Here is a 27112-nt window from a genome sequence, read left to right as displayed (position 1 = left end):
ATTTGTGTCAATATCCAAGTACTCTTGAACTATAAAAGGCGGTGAAAAGTCCAGAAGAATTAGGTAGAAATCCTTTCAATTTAATGTGGGATGAATCTGAAAGGTTTAAAATTAGATTCAAGGAAACAGGGAAATACTACGCCTATACATTCAAGACAGGTGAGACTATAAAGTAGACTCTGATTACAAGAAGCTTGCCAATTAAAAAGGGAGAGAGGACTAGAGATGAACTTATGAACACAGATATGTCATGATTTTCACTGTGGCATTTGTTAACAGTAAAACCCTGGAAACACCTGAATGACCACAAATCAGTTACTGTGGAACCATAATGGCCCAGAGACATGGAGAAAGGGTTGAGACAGCTTCAGTCCTGGAAACCTCAAAGACACGAAGGCAGGAAGGTTGGCTATCTTCCCTGCTCCCAACCTGGTGCCAGAAAGCCGGCTCTCCCACCATCATCCCTAGTGAGAATTTACTACCTTGACAGTTATCAGATTTCACTTGTTATTTGGCCTTAGAAAGTCACGCTCCCCAGCCCCCAGGCCCAACCCTCAGCTCTGAATGTTGTGTCTTCTAACATCCCTGTCCTGGCCAATTGTAGACAACCACATAAACCTCACTCCAGAGACCCTCGCCACCTCCCCAGGGTCATAAATACCCACCCTCACCTCCATTAAACTGAACAAGTTCTCTGAAGCTATTCCTGTGTGTATTTATTGATCAAAAACCTGACCAAGACCCTGCATGGTATTCACCTACCCAGGCTAAGCTTCTATCCCTCCAGCCCAGCACTATGGAGAAACAGACAGGGAGCAAGTTCCTATTTTATGGTTTGTCTGTAAATTGAGATATATATGGAAAAGCCCTTTAAAATCATCTTTTGGAAGAACATTAGCTGATTTGTGGAAATGCTCATATTTCATGATATAAATTTCCTAATGCAATGAAAGCATTCACTTCCATTACCACACCTTGGCTCTTCTCCTCACCCATGGCACACATGGTTCTTGCCACAAGCTGAACAGCAAATTGAACTAAGCAAAACACAGCAATGGTGATGACACAAATGCTCTCTTACAAGCAGAGAGAGAGATGTGACACTCAAGCCAGGGGTGGAATAAGCTTCCTGATATTAACAAGCAATCATGGTCAGCAAAAGAGAGTAGAACAGCCCAGTTTCCAGGATGCAGACTAAGTCCCTGGTACAGAAGGAGCTTGTGGATAGCCATGGGGCTTTGGGTGTCTGGCATAACATGGCAAAGGGTCTTCCCTCCCAGGCCACAGACAGACACTTCATACTTAAGACTGGAGGAGCCAAAACAGAGGTGTATGGTATTTGAATGAAAATGGCCCCATAGGCTCATAGAGAGTGGCAGTAGGTGTGGCATTTATGGAGAAAGTATGTAATGAGGATGGGCTTTAAGGTTTAAGAAACTAATTATCACTCTCTTCCTGCCTCCTGAAGACTCAGATGTACAATTCTCTATCAACTCCTTCTCTAGTACCATGCATCCCTGGGTGCTGCCATGCTGATAATGGACTAAACCTCTGAACCTGTAAGGCGGTCCCAGTTAGATGGTTTTTCTTCTAAGAGTTGCAGGGGTCATAATATTTCTTCACAGCAACAGAACTCTAACACAGAATGTGATGTGATGAACCTTATGTTTTCAAGAGCTCATTCAAACAATGGTCTGATAAGAAGTTGGAGAAGCTATCCCCAGGGACAGACCACTTAATCCAGACATGAGCGTGTAGACTCGTGCTAAGGAAGTGAATGAATGAAAAGGAGTAGCTGTGAGAATTATTTTGAACCAAGAGCATGCTTAGAGCCTTTAAATAAACAAGGGTGAAAATGACAAAAAGGTGTATGATTCAATATTTGCTAATCTTTTTTGTTATTTGGGGTGTGTGTGTGTGTGTGTGTGTGTGTGTGTGGACAGAGTCTCACTATATAACGCCAAGCTGCCCAAACTGGCCTTGAACTTGCACAATCCTCCTGCCTCAGCCTTCCGAGTGCTGAGATGACATGTTAATAACTATCTCAGCAGCATTTTCTCAGTGGATGTTTGAAATTGGATTTATAATTGCTTCAATTATAAGGGCTTCACTTGCCAAAGTGTATTCATCTGTCATTATGACAGTGTACTAAATCCCATTCATAGTAAATCACAAACGAGACACAACACTGTGATGTGACCAAGGTTCCAAAGAAGAGGACTCACTTGAAGCTTGCCCAGTGGTAAGTCCTCATCTCCAAAAACCGGCAAACGACCATGCCCAGCCAGATTCCACCACCATTACACAACAGGATGTCCAGAATGACCTGGTCCCACCAGCACTCAGCAAAGTTGGGCAGAAGATGCATGAAGAAAAGCTGAGGAACATAAGAGATGACAGTTGGGCAAACAGTAGAAATGGGGCACACCATGCATATACATTTCATTTTTAATAATGTTTCAGAAAATGAGTTTCCTTTTTCTCAATGTATTCAAAAACAATAACAAAGTCTGAATCAGGCTCTTGCCTTTTATATTGAAGGGTTTTTTGGGTTTTTCTTTTTTCAAACAATATTTACCAAAATAGTTCTCTTTAAAAGACAAAACAGGAAAAAAAATGAATTTTAAGGAACAGTGGCAGCTACACGAGTCACAATTGCTAATGGCACACAGAAGTATCTTCAAGGAGAATAAAGAGAAAGTTTCAAAGCTGACAACAAAGTGTAGCAAACTCCTCAAGTGAGAAGCCTGAGAAAGCAAGCTGGGTTATTTGGGAACAGGCCAGTATGGTGGCCAAACATGAGTAACTGTAAAAAAAACCAGAAAGGTTGGCTGTTGATGGCCGTGAAGGAAACTGGAGGCTCAAAAGGGTATCTCCCACAGTTGGTGGCCAGTGATGCCATCTTTCAATACGCATCGTGGTATACATGGTGGCGAGTCAACAGGAAAACTAGGCTAAGTATCCAGAGGTTGAACCTTATAAACAGGCCACACCAGGTGCTGTGGTGGAGACATCAATAGGCTATGGGGATGAGGCAGACTCACTCTGACTGAGGGCAACTGGGAAGGTGTCTGGAAGGAAACCAACCAGGTTGGAGTGGAAATATAAACAGAAACTACAGGATTCAAGAGACGGAAAAAGAGACCATTCCAAAGAGGGCTGTGGTAAGATCAAGAGTGAGACAAGGTCTCTTGGAAACTGTTTTGTACAAAACCAAGGCTGTGTCAGGTATGTCTGAAGCACCACATCCTGCTGAGAGAAGATTCAGTCTAAGGTGAAATTACAAAGATAGCAATGTCAGCACTAGTAGTAAGGAACTCTGTCAGTCAATCATTTCTTCTCAGTGTGCCTAAAACTGAGAGGCCAAAGGACAGTTACTGAATGCTGAGTCTGGAGCTGCTATGTTAGGGCTGGCGTTACCTCTGAAGTGCTTTTCCAGATTGTAAGCTACCAGACAGAGCTGGAACACCAGTCCTAAAACTAGAAGGAAAAGAAACGACAGCAGCAAAACTATAGGCAGAAGTGGACATGAAAGATGCCCTTGAGCCTAGGTGTTTCCTGAAAGGTTACAAATTCTGGGGCAAGATAGAACCCCAAGAGATGGACTCTGAGAGCCAGAACCCCTTCATTCACTCACTCATAATAGAATTGTGGGACACTTGTGAGATATAAGGTACAGTACTTGGATCTGGGACATGCAGACATGGGTCACATGCTCTTACGGCAGAAAGAGGTGCTCTTTCTGAGTTTGGACAAGGAACATGGGTAGTGGAGAGATAGAAAAGAATACAGCCAGGGAGACAATAGTCTAGAAGGTGAGGAGCAAGAAAGAGGCAAGGGCTGGGCCCAGGCTCTGATAGAGAAGGTGTTCAAAAACACAAACATGAAGACAAGTGGACCATCAGCTTGAGATGGGCTAGGTGAGGCAGGACTGGGATGCAGGAGTCAGTTCCTCTTGGGATTCATGAGCTGACTGTACACAGCCGTGGACCACTGAAGAGTGTGTAGGAAGAGGTCTTGATATGATGGAGTACTGGAAAGGGTCATTTTCACAACAGTATGAAGAAAAACACTCCAGACAAAACATAGATTAGACACGAGTGGGAACAGAGGAATGAAAGACTTTAGTGGCTGTACTCCAAGACTTAGGGACCAGAGGATCCTGGCAAGCAGCAAAGAAGGTCAGAAGATAACACTGCCAGGGAAGGCAAAGCAAAGGAGTCTGGGAAAGGCTAGCTGCTTTATAAAGTCATAGAACTTGGGCAAGAAAGATGCTTACCCAAGTAGAATGTGATATAATGGCAGGAAGGTGGGTCTCACATCTGAGATGGAGGTGTGACTCTTCTACAATGTTAGCCTGAACTCAGTTTCCTTCCTCTGCACAATGGGAATACATGCAGATGATCGGGAGATGTGGCTGCTATGTTAGGGATATAAGGGACTGAGATGTGCTATGTGTGAGCTGAGCCTCATCCTCTAAGAATTCCCATGCCTTGGCCTCCAGTTCCTCAGGGCAAATTTATTTGGAGCTACAGTCACTGCAGAAGAAGCAACTTAAGCAAAGATCACACTGAAACCAAGCAAGGCCTGACGCACTTATGGTTCATTCACGTCCATGGAAACTCATACACACATGGAGAAAGCCAGCTGATGATAAAGTTAGAGATCAGGGTGATGCATCTTTAGGTCAAGGAATGCTAAAGACTATCAAGGCTCTTAAGAGCAAGACCCGGGTTGGGTGTCCACAGATCTGTCAGAAGGAAGCCCTGCCCATAGCTTGATTGCAGACTGTGGCCTCCCAAACTAGGAACACACTGACAGAAGCTCACCTAATTGGAATGCTTCTGTACATTCAGGTCAGCAATAGCTGGCATTTGAGAAATACACTGAGCACATTGTCAAATTCCGTGTCCTGGGTATGATTAATAAATACTGAACTAACTGGAAACAATTCTCCAACTTTCAGTTTGGTGATAGCTTCCCTGGGCATGTACCTCTCATTAATTAATGGGCACTACCTTTTGATACCAGGGCATAGGGCTCTATTGGGAAGGCCCCCTCAGAGAGAGAGCACCTGTGGATGCTCTTGTAACCCAGTCCCACAGATACAAAGAGAAAGTTGGTGTGTGGGCAAAGTGAATCACCTACTTCTACACAGATTTCCTCTTTACATTGATTTTTTTACTTTGGACTCCAACTTCATTCGTTTACTTCATTTGTTTTTCTTTACAACTTACCATAAAAGAGCACAGATTCTTTTTTTTTTATCTTTATTAACTTGAGTATTTCTTATTTACATTTTGATTGTTATTCCCCTTCCCGGTTTCCGGGTCAACATCCCCCAACCCCTCCCCCTCCCCTTCTATATGGGCTTCCCCTCCCCATCCTCCCCCCATTACCACCCTTCCCCCAACAATCATGTTAATGGGGGGTTCAGTCTTGGCAGGACCAAGGGCTTCCCCTTCCACTGGAGGAGCACAAATTCTTAAGGACACAGAAAATTTTGTTTCATTTTGGCTTTTTACATAAAAGCACACAGTATTGTCAAGGGATTGCATAAGTCCAATATTGTTCCCCAGGGGCTGGAAGATGAACTATCATCTAAGAAGTCGTAGCCTCCTTCACACACACTGCCACTGTGATTTTGGAGTCCTGGTGATTCCCCTTGTCCATGTCTTACCTCTGTCAGCTCCCAGGTGATACTGATTGTCCAGCAGAGCCCATAACTACGGATCAACAAGGCCTTCATGGCCCAGCCCCAGAAATGCCCAAAAGCAAATATATCAAAGTGACTAACGATTCTCTCCCAGGTGATCACATGACAGTTCACGGCATACTCCTGGTTAATATAAAGTTCAAACATGTTAACTGCTTGCATAACAAACATACAATTCAAAATTACCTGGAAATGTATTATAAATTGAAAGCTGAAATTAGAATTGGACAATCGTCTAAGAAATTGTAGCTTCTGTTACATACATATTGTGACTATATAGCCTGGTGATACTTTTTTCCATGCCTCACCTGTCAGCTCCCACTTGATACTTATTGCCCAGCAAAGCCCATAACTATGGATCAAGAAGGCCTTCACGGCCCAGGTCCAGAACCAACATTCTTAAATGCCTGGGAAGTTTTAGTTTTGAATTTAGATAATAATTAATACAGTTTTGGGTGGGGACTCTTCTGATTAAAGTAGTTCAGGCTTTTCATCTTCCTCAGAGGTCGCTTGCCTGTATCTTTTCAACATCCTGACTGACTGACTGACGCTGTGCACTAACACGCCTGGCTCTCCTGGATGTTGTTACCTTAATGGTAACATAAGCATCATCATCTTCATAAACAACTAAGTTACCCTTTGTCCTTCTTTTCCTTGGGAGTGAGAAACCCTAATTAGGTTTCTAAATAATCCCCGAGCTCTTGGTTTTTCTTTTACTGCGTACCTCCAGGAAAGCTAAGCTAAGCATTTAGAAGTATTATCTCAGAAGGGTCTAACCATTCTGTGATGGTGATTACTTCTTGATCTTTTAGTCCCCCTGCTTCTCCTTCAACCTGCACTGGACAGTAGGCCTTCAGAACACTAGACAAGAATGTCACAGGACAAACGAACAACAGCTACTGACTTTGGTTTTAATTCATAGCTCCCTTTGAGTTTTCTGAGGAGAGAGGGAACTAAGTGCATCCTTTGTACTAATGATCTATGACCTGTTGCACAGAGAGTTCTTCGTGCCTTGGACATCCCAGTGGTTGGTGAACCTTACTTTAAAGAGGCAATAAGTGGTAGCTCCTGGGTGGGAGCTGAGCACTAAAAAACAAAGATATATTAGAAGTGAGAACATTGGGGTTGGGGATTTAGCTCAGTGGTAGAGCGCTTGCCTAGCAAGCGCAAGGCCCTGGGTTCGGTCCCCAGCTCCGAAAAATAGAAAAGTAAAAAAAAAAAAGAAGAAGTGAGAACATTCCAGTCCCACCCTGCATTCTGTGACAAAACCTCTATGAAAGCTCTGAGGAGAGTGACACAATTGCATGTTGGGATACCTTATCCCTAAAAGGACCTCTGCCTCTAAAGAAGCTGCTGCACTTGGAACTCTGCCAGCCCTCGAACTAAGCACTTATTCTCTGGGTACTCATTTGCCCTTGAGCTAAGTACTTATTCTCTGGGTACTCATTTGTGTAGAGGGCCGCAATAACATTCGCCACCACTAGATGGCGCTGGCTTCCACTGCGCCCCACGTGGAAGGCCAGGATAGCCTCCGCCATTACAAGATGGCGCTGGCCTTCGCCGCGCCAGCCGACTCCCTTTCAGGAAGTTATCTGTGTGCGCATGTGCAAGAGTGCCTTCGTGCCAGGTCTTTGTCCACTCCGGGGCGTGCCTTATGAGATCATGGGTAAACAACCAATCAGGTGTGGATGCGCCGCGCTAGGGTGTATATAAGCGCACCATGTTGGCGCGCCGAGGCTTCTCCTTAAGATTAAAATAAAGTTTGGTCACAGCAAGGATTTCTATGTACCCGCGTGTTTCTTGCCGGCGAGAGGTCGTGCGTGGGACACATTTGCCCTTGAGCTAAGTATTTACTCTCTGGGTACTCATTTGCATCCCATATCATGTCCTCTAAAATGAATGGTGTAAAAGGCATCCCTGAGTCCTACAGGCTGAAGTCTGTAGGACTGTTCCTACAGAATGTTCCTGTGTGAGGCTGGCCATTCAGAAACACAGGAGACTCACATGGAGATACAGAAAGTCCTGAGGAATGCCTTCTTGCTCTGGAGTCTAACAATGCATGGGAGTACTGTTGCTCGTGTCAGGAGAGCTGGAAAACTGATTGGTGTGGGCAAAACCCAAGATACCTCATCACAGAAATGATCACTGCGAATGTAAAGAGAAAAATGCTGTTTCTTCCTCAAATAGTCTTATCAATAAAAGAAAGTCAAAATAAAAATTGTTTTGGGTAAAACTGAAAAGGGTTTGTGTGTGTGTGTGTGTGTGTGTGTGTGTGTGTGTATGTGTATGTGTGTGTTCTAAATATGTAACAAATGAAACAGTTTAAGTCATTATAGTTAGCCCCTTTGAAGCAAGCAGACAGAGGACTATAAAATCTGGCTACAGGCACATCTAGCAGAGGTGCTGAACACAACTGGTTAATAGCAGTAACTGAAGAGAGCAGTATGTGGCAGGCACTGTGCAGGCCTTTTGAGATGCACAGACATTATTCTGTTCAGTTCACAATATGCCCTTCCTACCCACCATATGCATTATCATGATCATCAAAAAGGGAGCAGGCTATTAAGTACTTTGCCCAAGGTCCTATGACAGGTAAGTGATACGAGCAGAGTTCAGGCCAAAGGCCATGTGATGGCAGTGTATGTATTCTTCTTAGCATACACCCTCGTTTCATGAGAGGTTTCCTTTCCTGGATGGCATCACTTTGGAAAATCCAAATAATGGTGCTCCCTGAGATCCAGTTTTAGCTATGCTACCAAGAAATAAGAAGATAGATCAACTTAAAATGAGGACCCAGTACTTCCTATGCCCAGGCCCCACGAAGTTAACAACAGGACCATTAACAAGTACATACCATGATGTCTGCTTCTCTGGTGGCGTATCGGAGATTGGGGTCGAGCCAATACATCAGGGATTTAACCTGCTCGAAGTTCAGGAACAGGAGGAATACCAAGAAGAGGAAGTACAGCACACTGAGGCCTGAGCAGGCGAAACAGGTCAAGGGTGAGACACATCAGACTCAGCGGCTTAGAGTTACACCACACATGAATATCACAATGTAGTCTTTTCAAATCTGTCATAGCCAGGTATTTTTTGTTGTTGTTGAGAGGATCTGATACATCATAGTCTTAACTCAGGTTGAGAAGGGTCTCCCTCTCTGAGGAAATGATACTTAAGCTAAGCTTTGAAGGGGCCAGCAGCCAGAGAATGTACAGGGGAGGCTTAACAGAACATGAAGTAAAGAAAGGCCATGTAAATATGTCCCTGAAGAGAGTTAACTCACCATGAGGCTGGGGTGCTGGTAGAGAGGGGGAACAGGCTAAGGGACACTGAAGTGGCAGGATCAGGAGGCAAGGCAAGGGTCAGTGGGGAAATCGGATGAGTAAATCAATGTTTTATGAAGCTAAATGAGCAGACAACAGGTGGGTTGTCTCCCACCGAGACTTATCCTTCAAATTAGTCGGGGCAGGGATGACTTTCTTGTCACAGCTATCAAAACTGCTATCCTAAATCACCAATACCATGTCATTTAAAACAGTAAAGCCTCGAATACACTCCAAGGCAAAATCAAGTTCCAAAGATTCGATTCCCCACCCCAACCCCAGAGTGGGGTTGTGATTTCTTCTCTTAAGCTGGCTGGAATTAGATCAGAGATGCAGGGCATCCGGGAACTGTCATACTGATCGCAAATGTGGCTTGGCTCTGATCTCCAATAGGTTCCCTAGAGAAGACAATGTGCATGGCTTCAGCCCCAGGCCTTCCACCAGGCTCCTCTCCATTCACCAAGGGAGAGCACTGCATTGAAGCCCCCTGCAGAGCTGGGCCAACATAGCCACACATCTCAGAGCCAAGGAACATAAATTTTCTGACATATAAGACCTATCTTGGTTTTGTATTTATGTACCAGTTTTACAAATTTTCATCTTTAATGACCCCCCCCCCACTGTAACCTTTTAAAATTACAATCTTTGTGAGATAATTCTTTTACCATAGAAATGATCTATGACAGGGAAATAGTTAGGCTAGAGTTTTAGGCTGAGCTTCAAGCACTAATAAAATACTACAGCAAAAACGGTGTGTGTGTGGGGTGTGTGTGTGTGTGTGTGTGTGTGTGTGTGTGTGTGTGTGGTGTGTATGTGTATGTGTGTGTGTGTAAATGTGTGTGCGTATGTGTGTATTGTGTGTGTGAATGTGTGCATGTATGTGTGTGTGTGGTGTGTGTGTATGTGTGTGGTGTGTGTATGTGTGTATTGTGTGTGTGTGAATGTGTGCATGTATGTGTGTGTGTGTGTGTGTGTGTGTGTGTGTGTGTATGTGTGTGTGTGTGTGTGTGTGAGTGCTTGGGGTACTGGGGACTGAACTCAGCTCCTTATGCTTGTGAAGCAAGCACTGTAACAACTGAGTTACTTCTGTAGCACCAGGGAGATCTTTTTCAAATACTAAATACAATCATGTCACCCTTCTAGGAGAGCTCCCAATGTCCTTTGCACCCACACTCCTTACCCTGTCCACAAGTCTGAATACTTCTGCACATCCTTGCTCTCTGCTCTTTTGCTCACTGCTCACCCCCACCCACCAGGGCCTAAAACATGCCAAGTACTTTCCAGCCATGAGACTGGCCACTTAGCAGCCATTCTCTTTAGCTGAAGGCCCTGCCCCCTGACTGTGCACAGACATTTAGTTGCATCTAAACTTTATACCGAATGTCACTCCATCAGGCCTCTCCTCACTACTCCAGTGGAAGCAGTCAAGTGGCTGTCACCTCACCCAATTTTAATTAGCTAATGCTTTTTAATAGCTTATAATTTTTTTTTACTATTAAATTCTTTAGTAGTTTGCTTATTATGGCTGCCTTCTGGTTCTTGGGTGGAAGAGGGAGTCACAGGGACAGAGCTGTATTTGTTACATAACCCCAGATAAACTCAGGTCTTCAAACCTGTCACATTCTAGTAAACGGCTGATGAAAACTTCTAAGTAAATATCAAACGTGAATAGTTGCAGGGTGTGGTGGCATTCAACTTTATCCCAGAACTCAGGGAGATCTCTCTAGGGTTAAAGGCAGCTTGATCTACACAGTGAGGTCCAGGACAACTAGGGATACAGAGCTCTGTCTCAAAGACAATGAAGCAAAAAAACAAACAAAAATGAAGAGTTACTTTAGAAAATGAAGGAGGCAATAGACGGGCAACCTGAGAGCAAGATGTCTTAAAATGTCAAGTAAGTTTATACTGTCCTAACCAATATACTTTATTTCATCTTACTTAGGCAGGATAAAGTAAAAAATCAAAGTAATTAAAAATATATTTTACACCCATTCAGGCAATTTGACTTTCTGGATGACAGAATCAAAAAAAAAAAAATAATTATAAGGTTAATGACAAACTTCAGATCAAATGAGGCTCTGTCTGTCAGAAGAGATCTCTCTTTTCCAAGTTCCTAGAAACTGCATGGCTGGGCTTCCACAGACAAATGTGCTGTTATCATGCACTTGAGCACGAGCTCCAGGAAAGGGAAACAAGACAGAAAACAATGGCAGGTGCTGAAGCTAAGCTCTGTGCACAATAAGAATCAAATCATCAGAAGTAGGCATGTGGGAAAAGGAGCCTGTGCATGAGAGTTTATGCCATCACCAACCATTTATTTTTTGATCAAATAATTTCACATTTTTGTATTAGGCACACTAAAAATGGCTTGTTTGTTTTTTAAGGCATGGTGTAAAACCACTATTGTGACACACAGAGAAAAGGTTTTTTTTTTTTTTTTTAATTAGAAAATAGTTTTATCTACTAATGGGACTCACCAAAAACCATTCGCCATAAGGCTGGATGGGGCCGAGTAAAAGGGCCTGCGAAGAGAAGACATGAAGTTAGAATAAACTGGATTGTGTTTGCTTTCTCTTTTCTTTCCCCATAACTTCTGAAACATCCTTCTTAACCCTGGAGGACTGAGAACTATGAACCCCACATGCGAAAAGGGAGGTACCAACCAGGGCTTTCTTGCCACCTGCTATCATCTGGACTTTGCCTTTAGCTGCTGGACTTGACCTTGGGAACTGGTGACTAAACAGGGGAAGATGCAGGGATCATCTGTGCTTCTCCCACTCCAGTCAGTAGGGGCAGTAGTGCTCAGAGGTTCTCTCACTTGGGAACGGAGGAGGGTCATGACACGATGGTTCCAGTAGGGTTCAGTGTAGACCCTGTTTTGCTTGGTTTTATTTCCAATGCTCAAAACAGTCATGCCCGGTGAGTTCTGTGAGCATGTTTGGGGAGCACAGACGAAGAAACTGGCCCAGAAAGGTGAAATAATTTGCCTACAGTCAGCTAATAGTATAATTGGATGAAGCTTCTCAAGCAGGTCTAGAGTCACTAAGATGTACAATCATGAAGGGTAACAGAGTCTGAGGGAAGGTCTTTGTTATATAATATACCCAGGGCCCACAGAAGCTAACTGAAAGGTCCCCTTCTTGTTAAAAGTATCAAATGGAGACTAGGCAAGGGGGAAAGGGAAGGCAATGTAAAGTAGACATCACATCCTTTCCTTATCTGGTCTCCCAATGACTCTTCTACTATTCTAGAAAGACTTGTAAGTAGATTTTGGCAACATTCCAACATGGCACCCTGGAAGGAAACACTGGGCTGAAGGAAACACTGAAGGAGATGCCCAAAGCCTCCTTCTAAGCTTAAAATCTAAAGACCCTGAATGATACATATACAAAGTTAGTAGAGACAAAAAGATATCTGACACTGACATTGTTCTTAGCAAATTTTATAGCAAGGTCAATAAAGTACGTCACGTCCTCTAATCTTGGTAATTGTGAATAACTACAAACATCAATCATCAAGAAAAAAATTATTATATCTGCATATGGTCTGTAGGTTTTCAGATAGTACAAGATCTCCATTAAAGGTAAATTTAAAAGCTAAGGTGAGAGTTTGAAAGACGGCTTAGCAGGTAAAGTAATTGCCCCAAAGTATGAGGACCAAAGTTTACAATCCCAGCAACCACATAGCTACCTGGCAGGTACGATGGTCCACCTGTAATCATAGCATAAGTGGTTAAGTCAGAGAATTCTTGGAAGAATTGGCAGATTCAGGGTTCAAATGAGAGACCCTGCCTCAATATGTAAGACGGACCCAAGAAAGCACCTAGTGTCAACCGCTGGTCTCCACTCCACACATACACTTGGAAATGCATACACACACGCACCACACACACAAATGAAAACAAAGGAAGCCCAAAATGTTAGGGAAGCTAAACCCAGCTCCCAATAACAGGGAATTAGAATTCCTTTCTGAAGAAGCTCAGAGCTGTGGGTCTACTGTCTTCACTCCCGGGCTACCAGTGAAACCCACCATATTTTTATAAACACAGTGCTACACAGAAGAAACATTGCCACCAGCTTGGAAAACGTGGAGGCCACTGCCATGGACCATATTCAGCAGCATTCAGTAACATTTAGAATGAGCCTTGTAAGCCATACATAGCAGTCTGCTGAAGCACGGACGTCTACAAACTGAATCCATCTTGAAGAATGCTATTTAAAATCTGAGCAGAACCATGGAGCATAACCCATAAGGCAGACTGCCAAAAATCTCAGAGGTGTGAGGAAAATACAAGGCAGCAGCAAGCATTTCGAAATGGGTACAGAAAACAAGCACAGAACATTCTAGAAAGGAGATATGGAAAGGGATTGAGAACAAAACAAAGTAACTTCTAAGGAAATCTTCAGAGAGAAGGTACGAATCAAAGAGAAGCATGCACAAAAGGTTTTGCCTCTTTCTTTATCTAATCCTGACAGAAGGGGTTTATAGAAATCATCAGGTTCCTGCCTGATCCAAATGCACCATCAGCAAAGGTAACTGTGGTAACAGACAGCAAAGTGTTTAAGTGATAAATACTCAGTACTCATTGGAGCTTTGGCAAAACAAAACAAAAAAAAAAATCAAAACCAAACCAAACCAATATACTGAGTACTGTACACCTCAACTAGTAATAATAAAAACATTACAGAAAAGAACAAATGAGCTGGGCATGGCAGTGGATGCCTGTAATTGCTTGTGATCCCAGTACTCAGGAGGCCCAGGAAGAGAATTAAGCATTCAAGGCCTCCCTGTGTTTCAGAGCAAGTTGGAGACGGCCTTGGAATACATAGCCATATCTTGTCCCCACAAAACAGATTAAAAAAAAGTAAAAAGAACAGTTATCAAGAGTTTCGCATTCATCATGGTTTGCCCGTGGTTCACCTTCATTCAAAGGGCTCAGGTGTCAGGAGCTTGGTCCCACAGTAGGATGTTAAAAGGCAGTGGAACCTGCAGGAGGCAGGACCTAGTGGGTGGTCATTGAGTGTTGCCCTCAAAACGAATAATGCAGTTCTCTTGGGACCCTGGTTAGTTCTCCTCAAAGAGTCATTATAAACTATCAAATCTAGTCTTACCATGTAAGCTCCCTCTCTTGTACATAGTTCTATCATGAGACCATGTATATGATGCAAAGGCAAGGAGCCTCATCAGGGCCATGTAGAATGGCCTTTCAGCTTGAAAACTATGAGCTTCAAAACCTCCATGCTGGGGTTGGGGATTTAGCTCAGTGGTAGAGCACTTGCCTAGCAAGCGCAAGGCCCTGGGTTTAGTCCCCAGCTCCGAAAAAAAGAAAAGAAAAGAAAAAAGAAAAAAAGAAAAAAAAAACCTCCATGCTTCATGAGATATGTAGTCCCAGGTGTGTTGTTATCACAATTAAAAAACAAGCCAACACAGGGATTTAACATTATTAATTTAGTTAGCTCTCAGAATACCTTCCTGTTATCCCCCAAAAACTGAAACACATTTAGGGACAGTGGGAGCACAGAGCTGGAAGAAGGCAGAACAGGAAGTCTAGCTATTGAGCCTGTATTTATGATAGTTATGCAAAACCCATCTTCTAGATGATTTACATCTCAAAAACTCAGAAGGGCGTGATGCACAGAAGAGCCTCGTTAACGTAAGGCATGACTCACCATTGGGGAATGCTAACACGCTGATGATGAGGAAGAAGAAGATAACGGAAAGGATGCCTCTCCAGATGTTGTCTTCAGGAACACAGTCATCCCTGAAAATGGAAAACAACACTGATGATCGACCTTCTGATTTAAACAGGAAGCCAACCCCATACACTTTCCACAGTCAGACGCCAGAGACTGCAGACGTCCTTTTGCTGAGCAGCCACCACACAGAGTTCTAAAACCAACACTCTCCCAATAAGCCCAGGCCTTGCATAAAAGGAAACAGCGGCTGAAGGTAGGGCTCAGTGGTGTTTGTGCTTAGCACGCACAAAGCTCATCTCTGCCACCAAAATTTCTATGAAATAACGCATAAAGAAAATGATCATCTTAAACACCAACATACATTCTACTCAAACATCCAGTTGAGACCCACTGTTCTTCAAACACAAAACCCCAAGATGTCAAAAACGCAAGGTTTTGTTTTGGAAAAATGTCTTGATCTTAAAACTACAAAAGATACCCTTGCTTGATATAGGAAGTGGCAAGGGGAAGTTTTGAAAAGTCAGTATGGAACAAGAATCACCAGGAAAGCAGCAATACGACAAGATTATATCAACTATTCTTGAAAATGGACCTACAGGATGCAGGAAGAGGCATGAAAATGGTGGAAAATGAGAAAGTAGCAGTAAGCAAAGAAAATCAAGAGAAGAAAAAAAATCACAAGATTTAAATCAGAGCAGAAGCAGAATGATAAAAAAAGAAAAATGGTCACCCTTCCTCTCATGTCTCACTTTCTAACGTCACTTGTTTATTGATTCATCACCCCAGTGATTGCACTGGTCCTATCTGTTGGTCGATTAATGTTCCCTGTCTACCTTGCCGGAATCACACTTCTGAAATGGGGACTTACTCTCCTGACACAGGCTACACACTCAACAGACTGCACTAACTGTTGGTGACAATGAGCTGCTGTGAACACACTACATTAGACCTTTTATGTTGAGGGAGTGAGACAGACAGACGGAGAGACTAATAAACACTAACCGGTAATGTATGCGGAACTCACCAAAACCAAACGCAATGTGGGAAATAGAAATGTAAGAAAAGCATTTCCTGAATTATCGATAATTTCTGAGAAACTTGGTAGAAGAAAGTTCAGTACTGCAGTTTTTAAAATGTAAAATGAGTAGACAGAAAATGTGACATGAAACAGAATGGAAGGAGACATTTCAAAGACAGGAGACAAGAGGCAAGCAAAAAGAAGCTGAATTTATGACAGGCGGTGGCCGCTAATCCCAGCACTTGGGAGGCAGAGGTACGTGGGTCTCTGAGTCTGAGGCCAGCCTGGTCTATAGAGCAAGTTCTCGGACAGTCAGGGCTATGCAGAGAAACCCTGTTTTGAAAAACCCAACCTAAACCCAAACAAGAACAACAAAAAACCCCAGAAGTTTTGTGGATTAAGATTCTTGCTATGTAAGCTTTTGATCCCCAGAACCCATAGAAAGGTGGAAGAGAATAAAAGTTGTCCTCTAGTCTCCACACAAGTCCACACATTCACACTGTGTGCCCTCTCACACACACAAACACAAAAGAAATACCCTGCAAACCAAGTGTGAAGAGACAGGGAATGAAGTGTGGGCCATCACAGCATGATGACAGGGAATGAAGTGTGGGCCATCACAGCATGAAGAGACAGGGAATGAAGTGTGAGCCATCACAGCATGAAGAGACAGGGAATGAAGTGTGGGCCATCACAGCATGAAGAGACAGGGAATGAAGTGTGAGCCATCACAGCGTGAAGAGACAGGGAATGAAGTGTGAGCCATCACAGCATGAAGAGACAGGGAATGAAGTGTGGGCCATCACAGCGTGAAGAGACAGGGAATGAAGTGTGAGCCATCACAGCATGAAGAGACAGGGAATGAAGTGTGAGCCATCACAGCATGAAGAGACAGGGAATGAAGTGTGGGCCATCACAACGTGAAGAGACAGGGAATGAAGTGTGAGCCATCACAGCGTGAAGAGACAGGGAATGAAGTGTGAGCCATCACAGCATGATGACAGGGAATGAAGTGTGAGCCATCACAGCATGAAGACAGGGAATGAAGTGTGGGCCATCACAGCATGAAGAGACAGGGAATGAAGTGTGAGCCATCACAGCATGAAGACAGGGAATGAAGTGTGAGCCATCACAGCATGATGACAGGGAATGAAGTGTGAGCCATCACAGCATGAAGACAGGGAATGAAGTGTGGGCCATCACAGCGTGAAGAGACAGGGAATGAAGTGTGAGCCATCACAGCGTGAAGAGACAGGGAATGAAGTGTGAGCCATCACAGCATGATGACATGGAATGAAGTGTGAACCATCACAGCATGATGACATGGAATGAAGTGTGGGCCATCACAGCATGAAGACAGGGAATGAAGTGTGAGCCATCACAGCATGATGACATGGAATGAAGTGTGAGCCATCACAGCATGAAGAGACATGGAATGAAGTGTGAGCCATCACAGCATGAAGAGACAGGGAATGAAGTGTGAGCCATCACAGCGTGAAGACAGGGAATGAAGTGTGAGCCATCACAGCATGAAGAGACAGGGAATGAAGTGTGGGCCATCACAGCGTGAAGAGACAGGGAATGAAGTGTGAGCCATCACAGCGTGAAGAGACAGGGAATGAAGTGTGAGCCATCACAGCATGATGACATGGAATGAAGTGTGAGCCATCACAGCATGATGACATGGAATGAAGTGTGAACCATCACAGCATGATGACATGGAATGAAGTGTGGGCCATCACAGCATGAAGAGACAGGGAATGAAGTGTGAGCCATCACAGCATGAAGAGACATGGAATGAAGTGTGAGCCATCACAGCATGAAGAGACAGGGAATGAAGTGTGAGCCATCACAGCGTGAAGACAGGGAATGAAGTGTGAGCCATCACAGCATGAAGAGACAGGGAATGAAGTGTGAGCCATCACAGCATGAAGACATGGAATGAAGTGTGAGCCATCACAGCATGAAGAGACAGGGAATGAAGTGTGAGCCATCACAGCATGAAGAGACAGGGAATGAAGTGTGGGCCATCACAGCATGAAGAGACAGGGAATGAAGTGTGAGCCATCACAGCATGAAGAGACAGGGAATGAAGTGTGAGCCATCACAGCATGAAGACATGGAATGAAGTGTGGGCCATCACAGCATGAAGAGACAGGGAATGAAGTGTGGGCCATCACAGCATGAAGACAGGGAATGAAGTGTGGGCCATCACAGCATGAAGAGACAGGGAATGAAGTGTGAGCCATCACAGCATGATGACATGGAATGAAGTGTGAGCCATCACAGCGTGAAGACAGGGAATGAAGTGTGAGCCATCACAGCATGAAGACATGGAATGAAGTGTGAACCATCACAGCATGAAGAGACAGGGAATGAAGTGTGAGCCATCACAGCGTGAAGACAGGGAATGATACAAAGAGCTGCCTTGATAAGGGCTGTCCTAGGGTCAAAAACAAAAGCTGCGAGTTAAGTTTCTGCTACCAGTGAATCAGCTTCTAGAGTTAGGACAGGGCTGAGCACAGTTCTGAAATGAGGTCACACAGCATTTCCTAGACCATCCATGTGACCAAGTAGCTCAACAAACCTCAGAAGCCAACAGATCTCACAGGCCACTACTGTGTAATTCAATGGACACCCAAATAATTTACTGTCTACCACATTGCTCTAAAAATCCTAGCCTGATCTCTTTGGCTGAAACTCAAGGAGGCTCCATATTCCTTTGCCAGGTCTCACTGAAGAATAGCTGCATAGGAGGAACAACATCTTCCTTCAAACCAGCATCCCAGTGCCCTTGCTGTGAGACGGTGATACTGACGCCTCCTCTTTATCAAGAGCATGCTGTGCATCTGGCGCTTGACTGAAATCATCGCTGATTTTCACAGCCAAATGCAAAATAGATATTAGCAACCATGATTTTAAAATGACGCAACAGCCAAGAAAGGCTGAGTACACTGTGTACAGCGTGCAGGTTAAGAAGCTACAGAGCTGGCCCTGGAACCAGAGCTGTTAGATCCCAAGGACAAGGCTCCACCTATGGCAGTTTCTGGGAAGTCAGTATGAGCGATGACAGAGGCAAAGGGTTGGAAGGACTTTGACAGCCACATTTATATACACGTTAAAAGTTAAACTTAAGGGTAAAATCAATCACTGTTGTGTGGAGAAAGGGGGAATCACATAGACCATACTTTATCTGAAAATACTGTGGATGATTAGAAAATTAAGGGGGGTAGTGTATACTAGAAAATCTGATTAATTAAAAATAAGTCAACCACCTCAGAATGGAGACATTGTCCTGAGGTATAGTGCAACATAGAGAAACCACAAGCAAATAACAAATCAGCCCAGAAATAAAGTGAAGGAAACTGAAGCAGTAACCAGATCCAAGAAGATTCAAATTTGAGGAAAGTCCCTGTGGCTTATATGAAGACGAAGGGCTGAGTGTTCTACATGGAAAGCGTTCCTTCAAAAATCAACCAATGGAAATATACAACAGCCACAGCAAAATCTGCAGGAAGATGGGAGAGAGTTGTGAAGAAACTAGTATCAGGCGGGAAATGAAAGATACTGGTGGAAAGAGATGGACAGATTAAGATAACACTGAGACCGTTTTTTATCTGACTAAGCGGGAAAGGCTATGAAGAGACAGGTAAGCAGGCACTCTATGCCTTAGTTACAGTTATATGAACCTGCAGCTTTTACGGAGGACAACTGAGTAACATTCTATACTGACAACCATGCATAACCTGTGGCACAGCCCTTCTACTCTGAGAACCTCTGCTTCAAACATTCTCTTGCGTATGGTAAGTGGCATGTATACAAGGCTGTTCATTGTAAAATTATAAATATTCACAAAAGACTGGACACAAGGTAGACGTTAACCAAAGAAACCTGATTAAATTACAGCCTAGTCTCACAGCAGAAAACTAGGTAGCCACAAAAAGGAATGAAAGTTTCTACAAATTAACTGTTCCTGAAAATTAAAAAAAAAATCATGAAGTAAAGAAACAATAGAACAATAGGCATGATAAACATGTATTTGTACAAATAAGGTTAATATGTAGGAATAGAAGCTATAATTTGTATCTAAAAACACCTGAAATGTCTCTGCACACAAGAAAAAGAGAAAAAAACTTTATTCAGTTAGGGTCTGAGAGAGAGGTACTGGGAGAGACTTTTCTCTATACAAACAGATGGCATAAGTTTAACTTCAAACCAAGTGACTAAGTGTCTACAGAAATCATCAATCTCCATTTGAAATTACTGGAAAATGAGTTGGCTCAGTGGATAAAGGCTTCTGTGCAAAACTGCAACCCTGAGTTCAATCCCCACAACTCACATAAAGGCAGAACTGACTCCACCGAGATGTATTGTGACCCCCACATACCCACCTCAGCATATGTGCACCCCTTCTCCCATAACACACACACACACACACACACACACACACACACACACACACACGTATTTTTTTAATTTAAAAATAATTATCGACTGGTCAAAACACTTGAAAACACACGTCAACAATAAGAACTTGGGATCGACACTAAGGATGTAGAACAAAGTTGGATATAGGAAAACACAGAGGTAATCTGAGCACTCAGGAAACTAAGGCAGGAAGACTGGGAATTTGAGACCAGCTTGGGATACATGGAAGCTTCAGGCTAGCCTAGGCTACAAAGCAAGACACTCTGTCTCAAAAGAATGATGATGATATTAACAGTTAACAAAATAAACCTATAACCTCTAACTTTTGAGCAACATTATTGGACAGAACCAAATGCAGTCTATTAATGGAAAAAAGGTAGTGAAGTCACACTAAAATGGCAGTTTCGTATTTGCCTAATTAGAAAAAAAAAGATGATGAAGGCTTTAATAAACTGGAAAAATCCTGAACAGAGTGTCAAGGCAGCAAGCTCAGCGGTGAGAGATGGGGGGCAGGTGAAATTAGCAATTGGAGTCCTTCCTGCCAGACCACAGCACCGCCCTCACAGTCTAGCACGCCTTTCTGGAGCACAGAGGGGTCTCCTACGTCTAGGACAGCTTCTGTGAGTTTATCAAAGGAACCAAACACACTGCAGGGCTGCCCAGCTAGCTCAGGACAACCTGAGCACACAAGGCCACACTTCAAGAGTCCATCTTCTCTAAACTCCAAGTCAGAGAAACTTAGCTTTGGATTAAGATGTGTTGACAGTTGCCAGTTAGTCATAACAAGGAACTTTGAAAAAAGGGCCATTCTTAGTGAACCAGACTCTATCTACAGTCGTCAACTGTGTTCTGTGCCTCACTGGGCAACCTACCTGCTCAGTGCATTAAACCACCTACTCGGTGTTCAGTACACTTTAAAGTGGAAGGCAATCAGCGAGGCACCTTACTGATGAGTCCTGGCCCCAGGCGCAAGCCCTGTCTGTAGGAGCTACCCAGTTCAGTGTTGAGGGAGAGTCTCTAGTGGAAATGCCAACTGTGCGGCCTTAGGCAGATCACTTAACTTTTCTGTGCCTGTTTTCCCCTCAGTTAATAACGATCAGTCATAGCTCCACTGCATGGGATCCTCATGGGGATTACATGACTTCGTGACTACTTAGAGGAGTGTCTGGCACAAAAGGGTCCACCCTCATTAGTCCCCATGTCCAGACAGTCTTGTTTCCATTTGCCCCTTCATCTAATTAGTGCTTAATCTGTGCTCTGTTGGAGAACTTGAGAATGCTGGGCCAGGTCCAGGTTTCTCCGTCACTAACACAAGGACTTGAGGAGACAAAGTCCTCTTCTCTCTTTGCTAAGCCTGACCTGTGAGGAAGAGCACCAGCCAGACAGTGGCAATGCAGCTGTGAACGAGACTGCCATTAAGTTCCCTAGGGGACACGTCCCACCTGGTTCTGATAAGGGGCCGCTTGAGTCCAGAACTGGACATATTAAGTGCAGTTCAGTCTGCTATCGTGAAGGTGCTCACAGCAAGTATACAGTGGGTACCTGCAGTATATTGGGTGGGGGGCAAGAATGTTGCAGATGATGTGGTAGAGCGGGTGGGGATTGGAGAACATGAAGGTGATCCCTGCTTAGCCTACAGTGTCCATCGCCAGACTTCCCTTTCCCCTGCAAAGGGTCACTGCAGGGGCCTGCTGAGCCTTCGGCTGGTATTAATACGCAACACCTCCACGCAGTGCACACGGACCCAGTCCTGTAGAGACCACCCAGGAAGCAGAAAACCAGAGCAGGGGAGCAGGGGAAGGACAAATCGGGAGACTTAGTGACTCAGACTCAGTGTCAGTTTCACGTACGGGCACCTGGAGTCCTCTTCAGGAGACTAGGCAACCCCTCTTACTCGTGACCTTTAGACGGAGTTCTTCTCCACCGAACCAGGAAGAAAACAAGATCTAGTCCTCACCATGACTCCAAGGCCTCTACGCTATGTGTCCCTCTTCTCCTCTAATTCCCTTTGAGTCGTTGAATTAGAAAAACCATGACACAATCAAGGATCGTCTTTCTCTGTGGAAACTGTAATCCTAAGTTACAAGGTAGACCTATGCAACCTAGATGTCACAGTTTTAACAATGTACTCATTCTACCTTAACGACCTTTGAGATCTGAGTCAAGAATTATTTGCTCAAAGATCCACTAAAGAACTCCTTTCAAGTCTGCATAGGACATACTTCATCCTTTCAATGATGAAAAACATTGGGCATCAACAATTTGACAGGAAACAAATACTGCAATGAAAGAAGTTATGATAAATGGTATTGAGAACTAGATACATGGGTCAGCCTCTGCTTCTTTTTTTTTTTAAGATGTATTTATTTTATTTATATGAGTACACTGTAGCTGTCTTCAGACACACCAGAAGAGGGCATCGGAACGCATTACAGATCAGAGCACATGGTTGTGAGCCACCATGTGGTTGCTGGGAATTGAACTCAGGACCTCTGGAAGAGCAATCAGTGCTCTTAACCGCTGAGCCATCTCTCCAGCCCCAGCCTCTGCTTCCTGGACCATCAAGAAAGGTGTTCAGGAAAAGAACCAGCCAAATGAGGTGTGAGTAGGCAAGAGGAGCTGAAGGGAAGGGGATCGGGGGTGGGGTGGGGAGACAGAGAGAGAAAAAAGACACACAGAAAGACAGCAGTACTAGGGTGTCTTAGGGTTTTACTGCTGTGAACAGATACCATGACCAAGGCAAATCTTACAAGGACAACATTTAATTGGAGCTGGCTTAGATTAAGTCCAGTTCAGTCTGTTATCATGAAGGTGGCAACATGGCAGCATCCAGGCAGGCAGGGTGCAGAAGGAGCTGAGAGTTCTACATCTTCATCTGAAGGCTGCTAGCAGAACACCAACTTCCAGGCAGCTAGGATGAGGGTCTCAAAGCTCACACCCACAGTGTCATAACTACATCAACAAGGCTACACCTACTCCAACAGGGCCACACCTCTAATAGTGCCACTCCCTCGGCAAAGTATATACAAACCGTCATATTCCACTCCCTGGCCCTCATAGGCTTGTTCAAAAATGAGTCTTTGGGGGCCATACCTAAACACTGCATAATGCAAAACACATTTAGTCCAACTTCCAATGTCCCCATAGTCTACTGCAGTCTCAACAACGTTAAACGTGCAAAATTCAAAGTCTCTTCTGAGATCCATCCAATCACTTAAGTGTAATCCCCAATGTGAGACAGGAAACCAGCTGGGCAAACTCAAAACTTTGCATCTTCATACCTGATGTTGAGCTGCCAAATCTTTAAGTTCACACTCCATTTTAGAGAACCTGACCTAAGATTGAACTCAGGTAAACTAACAGGCTGGTAACTAGCATTAGTTTCCAAGTTGTCCCCCATCAAACCTGAGCCTGGCTCCAGTCTCTAGGATAATCCTCAACAAGACCAGAGCTTGCAGGTTACACCCTCAACAAGACCAGTGCTATTCCCTCAACAAACCTGCACACCACTCCAGTTACAAGCCCCCACCCTCTGCCTAATGACCACCAATGCAGAGGGGAGCAGAAACTAAGTTTATGATATGGTTCCCAGCACTAACCAATTATGATAAAGGCCACAGTAGCTTTCCAATTAGATGCTTGCACATGTACTCCCTGCTTCCTGCTTACTATAAAGTCTTATCCCTATAGAGCCTTCCACCATCAAAACCAAAATAGAATAAAGACCCTGCTGTGAGTTGCATCAGATCGGCTCACGTCTGTTTTTGGGGGGATCACTAACATTTCCCTGGTACAACACACCAATAGCCTCTCATAAGCTCTCTTCATGGTGCCAAGCCTCAACTCCTTTGCATGATCCCTTCAGTCCTGGGCTATCAACTGCAACTAAGGCTGCACCTTCACTAATGGCCTTCCCTGGCCTCTTACAGTGCCAAGCCTCAGCTGCTCTTCATGACCCCTTCATGCCTTCAAAACCAGTACCACTTGGGTGACTCTTACACATTACCAAGTGCAGCTGCAGCACGAGGTACAACCTTGGCTATCTCTGGAGCACAGCTTCTCTGTGCTCTCAGGAAACACTTCCCAGAAGGTTTCACCCCAGAGATGCTGGTCTCTTCTTAATCACCACTAATTTCTTAGCTCCAGCTGACCAGCATCACCTGTCCCAGTAGTCCCTTCTATTCTGGACTCTAAAGCCGAGCCACGTAGCCAAAGCTGCTGTGTTCTGTTGCTCGCTGGGGCTGGAACATGGCCCCTTGTTCTATTACATTATCACCAGCTTTTCATTTTCCAACTCCTTCACTGCCTAAGCTTGGCTGTCCTGGAACTTGCTGTTGACTGAACTCAGAGATCTGCATGCCTGTCTCCTAAACACTATAATTAAAGGTTCTTCACTTAGAACTTGCTCTGTTCTAGGCTGGCCTTGAACTCAGAGATCTGCTTGTCTTTGCCTCCTGGGATTAAAGGTTTATACTACCATGCCCGACCTAAACTTAATTGGGTGGGATCTTGCCCCAAGGTTACTACTTCCTTAATTCAATTTATTATCCTAGAACACAGAATTTAGCTCCATTTCACTTCCTGGTGCCCCTTTAATACTCGAACTATATATTTATATTTTTCCTTTCTAAGCTTGCTATGTTAATTAAAAATGCTCATCATGAGATTTAACCAAAGAACAAAGTCTATGATGGGCATCTCTGAGACTTTCTTTGTCAATGCAAATAATCTGTCTCTCTCTTTTTTCTTTTTTTAAAGATTTATTTTATTTATTATATATAAGTACACTGTAGCTATTTTCATACACACCAGAAGAGGGCATCAGATCCTATTACAGATGGTTGTGATCAGATCCCATTACAGATCCCATGTGGTTGCTAGGATTTGAGCTCAGGACCTCTGGAAGAGCAGTCGGTGCTCTTAACCACTAAGCCATCTCTCCAGCCCATAATCTGAGTCTCTTCACTGTAACCTCAGGCAAACTCTTCAGACAAGGGCAACAAGCAGTCATGTTCTTCAACATAATATAAAAACAGTCTCTAGGCCACATACTGAAGTTCTTCTCTACTGAAACCTCTTGAGCTATGTCTGCACAATTCAAATCACTTTCAATAACAACTTACAAGGATAGCCTATTAAGCCCCATTTAAAGCATTCCACTGTTTTCCAAATCCAAAGTCTCAAAATCTACATTCTTCCAAACAAAAACATAGTCAGGCCTATGACAGCAATACCCTAGTCCCTGGTATCAACTTCTGTCTTAGTCAGGGTTGTACCGCTGTGAAAAGATACCATGACCAAGGCAACTCTTTTAAAGACAACATTTAATTAGGGCAGGCTTACAGATTCAGAGGTTCACTCCATTATCATAAAGGCTGCTAGCAGAATACTGACTTCCAGGCAACTAGGATGAAAGACTTAAAGCCCACACCCACAGGGCCACAGGTCCTGTACTCCAACAGGACCACACCTTCTGATAGTGCCACTTCTGGGCTGAGTATATGCAAACCATCACATGTGAGCCAGGAAGGCAGGCAGGCAGGATCACAGTTTTGCTTTGATAGGTAATGATCCTTGAAGATAGGCTTGGGAGTATGCTGTTCCAAGGGGCTGGTGATTTGCTAAGCTAAAGTTTGAAAGAGTCAATGGAGAATAGTTACAAGAGGCCCCAAAAACCTGCTAAAGATAACCCAGGTGAGCTCAATGATAGCAAAGAGTTAAGCTGAATAGAATAGGGACAGCTCAGCTGTTGAGCGGTACTGAACACAAAGCCAGGACCAAGGAAGGAGACCAAGCAGGCTGGACCAGTCCTGGTTTCTAGACCAACTGAAATTCATAAACAGCTAACTCCTGTACACAAATCAAGAGCTATGAGGATTATATCACAAGATGACACTGTGCTATGTCTGAAACAACAAACAAGTATTTGAAAGGATCACTGTGAATTAGCACCATTTACCAAGAGGTCTGAATATATAATCTATTCAGGGTAAGGTGCCATTGAAATGAAGATATCTGAGTCATCCGAAGGTCTATTCACTACAGATGACCTCAAAGAAACATATAGCTCTTCCATCTAATGGGCTTATAATCTCATGAGGAGGAAAAACAGATAAATTTAAGAAAACTATTTAAAAGATGTTTATTTAATCCTAATTTTAAAATGATTCAAATGACTGGAAAACAGAGATGATGAGGATCAATGTTAACTGTCCTTCAAATGCAAGCTAACACAATGCAGCCTAATAGCATTCTGTGTCTAGCGCTGGCTGCATACTTCTCGAGACATTACTGCAAACCACTAATTAGTATTGCTGGTACCAGAGACATCAAGGTTTCTATTACAGAGAGAGGGAAAAAAACACATCTATTAAGAAAGCAGGACCAAGACAACCTCATTAGTAATGTAGGGAGGCATTTTCTATTGGGCCTTTATATGCTCTTAAAGGAAAACTCAGGAAGGCTGGCAGAAACCCCCAGAGAACCATAGAGAGGGCCAGAAATAAGGCCCAAGATAAAATGAAAAACTGGAATTTCCAAAGCTGGTAAGGGAAATTAAGTAAAAACCACTACTCAAAAACAAAGCAAACATCTGTCCACTCCCCTGCCCCTTCTCTATCCTCTTTGTTCCATATCTGGAGAAAACAAGGGCAAATGAATTAATAATCACATAGGTACAGCCATTTGCACTGAGACATTCTTTTTTTTTTTTTTTTTTGGTTCTTTTTTTCGGAGCTGGGGACCGAACTCAGGGCCTTGCGCTTCCTAGGCAAGCGCTCTACCACTAAGCTAAATCCCCAACCCCTAAACTGAGACATTCTTATCAACGCAGGGAACAATTTCTGTTGGCAAGAGCCAACAGAGGGCTGCCAATTTATTGAAACCCTTTCAATCATGGATAACAGTGTATGAGATTGAAATTTTGGGTGTT

At 43.7% G+C, this 27112-nt stretch overlaps 1 protein-coding gene across 1 annotated transcript in view; it reads right to left on the bottom strand.

Annotated features, from left to right (window-relative positions):
- Positions 1-27112, bottom strand: part of Ptdss1 (phosphatidylserine synthase 1) — a 61775-nt gene that overhangs the window by 31149 nt on the left and 3514 nt on the right. The window contains exons 2-6 of the mRNA NM_001012113.1: positions 14709-14800; positions 11517-11561; positions 8571-8695; positions 5681-5839; positions 2226-2377 (exon numbers count right to left, since the gene is read on the bottom strand). Of these exons, the coding sequence (NP_001012113.1) occupies positions 2226-2377; positions 5681-5839; positions 8571-8695; positions 11517-11561; positions 14709-14800 (573 nt within the window). The remainder of the gene's footprint in view (positions 1-2225; positions 2378-5680; positions 5840-8570; positions 8696-11516; positions 11562-14708; positions 14801-27112) is intronic.

Source organism: Rattus norvegicus, chromosome 7, assembly GCF_036323735.1.
Source record: "Rattus norvegicus strain BN/NHsdMcwi chromosome 7, GRCr8, whole genome shotgun sequence".
NCBI lineage: Eukaryota > Metazoa > Chordata > Mammalia > Rodentia > Muridae > Rattus > Rattus norvegicus.
The sequence above is the reverse complement of the archived record's forward strand: the minus strand, read 5'-3'. Positions and strand labels throughout refer to the sequence as shown.